General features: G+C 41.4%; 1 protein-coding gene across 1 annotated transcript; it reads right to left on the reverse strand.

Moving 5' to 3' along the window:
* Window positions 1-4,960: 4,960 nt before the first annotated feature.
* On the reverse strand, window positions 4,961-6,723 carry LOC111227153 (somatostatin receptor type 2-like). The gene is made up of 2 exons (XM_022752570.1): window positions 5,604-6,723; window positions 4,961-5,011 (listed from the first exon to the last, which is right to left on the reverse strand). The coding sequence occupies exon 1, from the start codon at window positions 6,721-6,723 to the stop codon at window positions 5,611-5,613; it is 1,113 nt and encodes a 370-aa protein (XP_022608291.1). The 3' UTR covers window positions 4,961-5,011; window positions 5,604-5,610.
* Between the last annotated feature and the right edge of the window lie 1,060 nt (window positions 6,724-7,783).

Raw genomic sequence — 7,783 nt, forward strand, 5'->3', positions numbered from 1 at the left:
AAAAAAAAAAAAAAAAAAAAAAAACAAGCACTGAGCTACTTCTTGGCATCTACTTGACAAAACTGAATGAAGAGGAGAGAAGGAGGAAGAGTCGGGCGTCGTCAGTTCCAGGCTTAGGCAGAGGGAAGAGGCCCCACACCCCTCACTCTCTCTCCCTCCTTTCCCTTCCTGCTGCAGGGGCAGAGTCTGAGCGAGACTGACTGTCATGTTGATTGGGCACATCTGGATTTTTCTTACAGTATTCTGAACCCCTATACCCAACCCACCCCCTCACATCCCCCCCCTCCATTTTCTCTCCCATGGTGCTCTCGTTTCAACTGACCAAGCATTTAACTTAGTCATGGTGGAAGACATGTTGTTGTCATATGCACTTGGGACTGAACGCAAAAAAAACACAAAAAAAAAAAACAAAAAATACAAAATAAAATCAACGTATTATGAACTTTGCAAGAACATTTTTAAAGGTATGGTTATGATTCTTATCATTTGTGAATTTAGTTATGAAATACTGTATGAATCTAGTATACATCTATTTTTAAGAGCAAAGAAAACATGGGAGAGCTTAGAGACGCTGCCTTTGCCAGTTGCTGGGGAAGCGCTGCCATGGAAACTAAACAGATTTGGACCTGAGTGTGCTCATGTTCCATTATTTACTGTGTTGATTGTTTTATTTTTAAGTCTGGTTGAGGGCAGGGAATATCTATTTTTTTTTAGCAACTCATTGAATTTTGAGTTTTTGTTTACTGTTCTTTTCAGTGTCTTTTTTTTTTTTAATTTTCAGTACAGTCATATGTCCCTCGCTGTCCTGGTACTGGAAATGTTTTTTGGACGTATTATACTTTCATTCTTGTGGAATTGTTGGTATAATGATGGTGGTGATTAAATTGGCTCACCTTTGCTGTTTATGAATTGTATGTTGAATGTGAGCTTTGGGTTTGGTATGGCATTCTGAAGAGAAGACATACATACAACACATGAACTCCAGATGAGGTCCTCCATCATGTGAGAATGCTGTGGTCTCTCCTCATTAAACACCTTGAATGCTCTGTGCAAAAAAAAAAAAAAAGCCCATTTAACAACACTGCATGCGACTGGGCTCATGATCTTATAAAATGTGAAGAATTGCCCTCAGTAATGCCTCAAGGCCTGCTGCCCATCAAGACTTTTGTTCTGTATTTTGGGGATGGGAAGGCGATCATTTGAGATACATAGAGGGTAAAACACATTGCACGCATATGGGCACTGTGCGGCCACAGCCTGGCTCTGAATCCATCAGTGTAAATCTTCTCCATGGCAACTGTGTGGCTGGTGTAGACCGGTGTGGTTCGTGGTGTGTCTTGCCTCTGCAGTGCAGTAAACCCAGTGCTCTATTCAATCAGTATGCTGTCAAGTCAGACTTTAGATAATGCACATACACATCAGGGTGTTGTGGTATGTTTTGTTTGAATATCACTGATTGTGTATGTATTAAGTAAAAAATACAGAATAAAAAATATTCACTCATGTATAAGATGAGGGCCCTAACCTTTCACAAAGTAATGCCACATTAAAAAAAAAATAAAAAAAACCACAACCCCTGGTTGTTTAGCTGCTCTGTAATTGAAAACAAACATGCATATCCTTTGGTCTGCTGCAGAACCTCAGCTAGAGGACAACAGTGGGTTTCTGAACAGTAAAATCAAAGACTTGTGAGAAATGGTCGCACTATGGTTGTGATGTATCATGGAGCAGTTAAGGCCACCCAAGGACATTCAGGGACGCAGCTGAAACGAAAAGGAAGAGGAGAGCTTCATTATCCGTTTCAGTGATTAAACTCAGAACAAAACTGGAATGTGTATGTGCTGTTTTTTTTTTAAGTCTCATTCTTCCATTTACGCTTCCCTTCTTTGGGACAGTGTATTTCCCGAACGTGAAGTTCTGTAGTGTATCAGCCACACCAGCTCCATGAGTGGTGTTTAGAGATGTCTGTTGTGCAGTTCCTCTATTACTGCTGCCAAGGTATTGTCATGGTGGAACAAGAGAGCACAGTAAAGGGAATATAACCTCTGTTTATCAGGAGCTGACAGGCAGAACACAGTGAAACTCAGTGTTGTATTTCTGGCCCTGGAGATGTAGTTATGTATTTGACTATGGCGCCTCTCTGTGGTCAAACCATAAAGCACAAGACAGTCTGAAAAAATATCAAGCCTGCACTGACAATTGTGTCATTTCAGACTGAAAAGAATGTGAAGAAAGGGAATTTATATTCCTTCAACCAAACAGCCTCACATAATAACATGTTTTCGTACGATTGGTATAACATGCAGAACATTTCTACAGTAATTGGACATAATTAATATTACCCAAGAGTTTACATGTGACAAGCTTAAACTTGTACATTTAGGATTTGTTATCAGTTGTAATTATTTTGGAAATAATTGTGATGTGGAAAATCCAAACTTTAATGTAAACATATCTTACAATTAATTAAAAGAATTTAAAAAAATAAATTTAATTGACTTTTATTTGCAACTTTTTATTATACATTTGTTTCAGAGGGACATTCCACAATATTCCACCAAAAAGAAAATTGACTGTATGCTTCTTATTCTTTATTTAGTTTCAAGACAACTACACAAGATCTTTGCTCCATCAAACTTGGTGTTTCAGTGTTATGTAACAGAACAGAAACTGGAAGAACATGCATAATGCACAGAAACGGTAAAAGTTTTAACAATCGTTGTAAAATTTTGCCTTTTAACAGAAGCTCATAATAAAAACCACACTGCACCAATACCAAGTAGAAAATCTTCCATATCCAGCTATTTAAAAAAGCTGAGAACTAAAACAGGAACAGTGTTGTACGAGAAGTCTTTGCCAGAATTAAAATTACTTACAACATCTCTAACACAGCTGGACGATACTGTACAACTTCTGCATGTCCAGTCTGCATTAACTAACAGTAAACAATGACATCATCCTGTTTTTTGTAACATCTGCTACTATGACACATCAAGCAAGATGTCTGGTTTGCGCTGTCTTACATTTTCTACTGCACACTAACACAAACTATACACTTTATACTGCTTTAATGTGACTGCTGGGTCGTGGTCTTGATGCAGGCTTTATTATTTGTTTTTTCTTCATGTCTACATTCATAATTAATGTCCAGAGTCCTCTCTCTATTATTATTATTATGCTAATGAATTTAACCATGGGACCAACACTCTAAGTCACTGTTGCTATGGAAATACAAGACACTAAATGTGTCATGTCTTTCGGTAGTAAGATGTTACAGGTCAAATTCAACAGTACTGCAGAGACAGAAACTGGATATGGAATTTGGTTAATCATGGCTGTGGGGAATGTGTGTGTGTGCACTTCTCTGTCATACATGTCTCACACATGAAGAAATTACATGCACATATTTAAACCAACATGCTAAGAGCGGTTCGGGTATGTTGAATATATATGCATATATATTCTAATATCAAAGTTATATTGGACATGTATACAAACACACATTTTACCTTACACTTTGGCTAGAGACTGGCAAGCTGGGATGTTGAAATGAATGTAAAACAAACAGACACACAAGTCCCCATAATGTGACTGCAAACAGATTTAGGTCCCCACAACATGAGTAATACCTGGATATCTCTCTCTCTCTCTCTGTAACGCTTGCACGCTTGCACGCACACACACACACACACACTTTGCACATTAATCATAATCTGTCACTGGCTTTGTTGTGTAAGGGGGACCCTGCACATGTAGAGTAAAGGTTTAATAACTCACACACATAATAATCTGATTACAGGAACACACAGGGAGCCGCAGGATGAAGAGTGGACTCAGGAGCACAGTAATGATGATGATGATGATGATGATGATGATGATAAAGGAACACCAGAGCCTTTTGAGGATAAGTGTTCTAGCCCTTCACAAATTCACGTCTCTTAGACACCACCCTCGAAACGTGGCTTCCTAAATGCCACAGATTAGAAGAGGAGGATGGGTCAATGTCAGCAAAGTGTTTATGAGAAGCTCTCTGTGGGAAGTCCCTCATATAATACAACCCTAAGCCTATAACCCTATAACCAAAAAGTCAAACACACCCTTACCACACAGTGTGTCCTGTAATACAGTACAGCGAAACAATACCAAACTGAACATTTGTTTCAAAGAAAATGAGTTTAAAACCAACTTAAGTTAAATACTGTCTTCCTGTGCTTTACTAATTCTAGGATCTTCTAATAACTGTACCCAAACACAGCTGTGCGTCTGTCACTGGATGACCTCTGGCACACACTGGAACCCCGGGGAGAGTGGTGAACAGGAAATGGGAGTAAAACAATCATTCATGAAAAGTTATCTGAGGCGGTTGATTTCTTTCAGATGACATAAAAACATGAAGCTGAGCCACTGCTCAGCATTTACACTGAATAATTTATAATCCTGCAGCCTGGTGTGTTTGATAAAAACACTTACAGAAACGTTATTACTTGATATACATAAATAATGGTAAATGAACCATGATTAAAGAACAGTAATTCCTAACAGTAATCTAGTCCAGCAGAAACAGGCATACAGTGACATTATTTTATGTAATACTATACAATATTGTAGAAGAGTTTCTATACATCTTAGCAGCACTTTGGTTAGAGGCTTGCTTGGTATATTGACCAAGCCATTGACATAATATGAATTATGCACATAGCTATAATGAAATAGGGGGGAAAAAAATGACACAGAACTAGATATTCGACCACTGACTGAACATTGCTATTCACATTTCCATTTGATACGTCTGTATGACAAATCAAACTGTGCACACAAATGAAAAAACAGAATATAAGAATCAATGGCACTGACATTCATTATGCTCTGTGTCTAAAAACATCATTACTTATTTACAAGAGTTTGAAAACTAAATGACACTCAATATAAAATCCTCTGACTTTGTGCACAGTCTCTTTGCCCATTCTCTGCACAGTTATTTACAGTCGCACCACTCTCCGGAGAAAATGACCTGCAGATGAGATATAAACAAAAGCATATGAGCACACTGTTACGTTGTTATTTTTACGCAACACAAAGCAATTGAGACTCGGCAACAGGCCCTCTGCTGTAAACTAATCCTGGGTCTCCAGGGAAAATTCATTTCACCCAGGAGACCATTTGCAAGTGGGTGTTAGTGTCCATTCTACCTTACTCCAAAGTCAATACACTGAAGACAAACAGTCAAACAGATTTCATTTTCATTTCATTTACAGCACAGAGCAAACATTTGTATGAACTTGTGATTATGTTATAATGGATTTGTGTACAGGCAAGGAGACCCAATGATGTGCCAAAGGCAGAGGGAGAAAGTCCAGTTCAACATCTTTTTAATTTTTTATCTCTGTTGGTGCTTTGCCCTCCTTAATAAGTGGCATGTTCCTCTCTGAACTCCTTGTTAACATTTAATAATCTCCCCTCTGATGTCACCTCGGAGAGATTCATAATTCGTGACTGTTTCCAGTTTGAGAGAGATGGCTGTGTGCATATGTGTGTGTGTGTGTGTGTGTGTGTGTGTGTGTGTGTGTGTGTGTGTGTACGTGCATGCGTGCGAGTCCAATCACCTTCCTCTCAGATGCTGGTCTGCAGGTCCCCGTTCAGCAGAGTACTTTGGGTCTCCGTTGGGTCGTTCATCATACGAGATTTATCATGCCGGCTATCGCTGCGCTCAACCTCATCCAGCCCCCCCACCTTCTTAAGACAGAGAACGTTCTGGAAACTCTTCTTGAAGTTCTCTGACAGGAAAGCGTAGAGGATGGGGTTGGCGCAGCTGTTGGCGTATCCCAGTACCACCACAAAAGCAAAAGTGCTCCTCAGGATGGGAGTGGTGCTGATGGTGCCCGTTACTGAGGTGACATTGAAGATGTAAAAAGGGAGCCAGCAGAATACAAACACCGCCACCACGATGGACACCATCCGAGTCACCTTCCTCTCTGAGCGCTTCCTCTTGGACGAGCCCACGCGGATGCCTGAGGACTTCACCTTGATGATGATGAACAAGTAGCAAAGGCAGATGACCATGAGGGGCAGGAAGAAGCCCAGGATAAAGGTGTAGAACATGAACGCTGTGTAGTAGGCCTCTTGGGGCTCAGGCCACACGATGGTGCAGAAGCAGCCATCGTGCTTCGTGATGATGCCGCTGTAGATAACGATGGGCAGGTTAACCATCAGCGACACTCCCCACACTGCTAAGTTGATAGTCTTGGCCATGCGAGGCTTGCGCCACTTCGTGGACTTAATCGGATGCACCACAGCCAGGTAGCGGTCGATGCTCATGACCATCAGGCAGAAGATGGAAGTGAACTGGTTCAGGGAGTCCACCGTCATCACCACCCTGCAGAGCACAGGACCGAAGGGCCAGTGGACCAGCGCCAGCTGGATGGCGATGAATGGTAGGCCAAGCATGAAGAGCACATCAGCCACTGCCAGGTTGAGGATGTAGATGTTGGTGACTGTCTTCATCTTGGCGTAGCGCAGGATGACGTAGATGACGAGGGCGTTTCCACAGAGCCCCACAGTGCAAACCAGGAAGTACATGCAGGTGATGACCACCGTACTGATTCTGTTGAAGCTGTGGTCTGTGTAGTTCCCACTGAGGTCAGACTCATTAACCTGCATGAAGCTGTCATACATGAGGTGGTCGGACAGGTTCGGAGGGGATGATGGGAAGATCCAGGAGTCCATGATGCCTCAGTCTCTCTCTCACTCTCACACACTGGTTATGACATCGCACCTGTAAACGTGAAGACCTGCGTCAGTAACAGAGTAAAATACTTTAAAATGACAAATGACCTCGCTGTTATAAATGATTTTAAAAGCCCTGCCAGTTACGGTCGAGCAGACAGACCTCTTGAATTATTGATTTCGATATTGATTTATGCTCTCCAGAGGAAGAAAAGCCAGATCCATAGTCATCATCTTCATCAGATATTGACTCTGAACTCTCTTCCGTCCTCAATTCAAACCACTTGCTAATGGATGCTAGTGTGTTGAACCGAATGATCTGAATGTAACAAGTGGCTATCACATGGCATTTTGCAATAACCCGCTGCACATGGATGAGGAGACACAACAATGATCTCTGTGACATCATGAGTCAGAACAATTTTCTTTTCAGCCCTTTTGCGACTCATCAATATGGAAAAGCAGCTCCTATGGGGAATTCAGAGATTTTTATATAGATTTTACATCTTGATCTTCTGTCCTGTCGACACACCTGACTGATAGCATGTGTAAGGGAAGGCACCCCAGGATCTAAGGAGTGATTTCTACCTGAGGCCTGACCTTCCCCGTGTGTTTATTTGCTACCGAGGGAAATCACTCTACACACCCTACAGTCAGAAGCTCTCCCCGGGGAATTGCTCATCCCTCTCATGCTGCTAAATGATCAGCTGTGACTGGTTACACTGAATTCTTTGCCGACACATTTTTTGTAATTTATTAGGGGGTGGGCATGGATGTAAATTAATCCCAGCCTAAGTAATTGAATGAAAGGAATCACTGTACTGCCAATAGCCTTGCTGCAGTCGGATTGAAGTGCTTGTCACTGCCAACACACAGGAGGCAAAACATGGTCTGACAACTTAGTTTGGTGCCAATAACATAAGAGGTTTTATTATGACGGTTTATCATTTTCACCATGGCAGCAGCACAGGATGGACACTGCCTGAGGTCTTGTTTCTGGTGGATAGGCGACTACGTGTTAGTAATGGGTTGAGCCTGCTTGTACAGTCTAATTGTGCAT

This window comes from Seriola dumerili, unplaced genomic scaffold, assembly GCF_002260705.1.
Source record: "Seriola dumerili isolate Sdu_G_001 unplaced genomic scaffold, Sdu_1.0 BDQW01000169.1, whole genome shotgun sequence".
Lineage (NCBI taxonomy): Eukaryota > Metazoa > Chordata > Actinopteri > Carangiformes > Carangidae > Seriola > Seriola dumerili.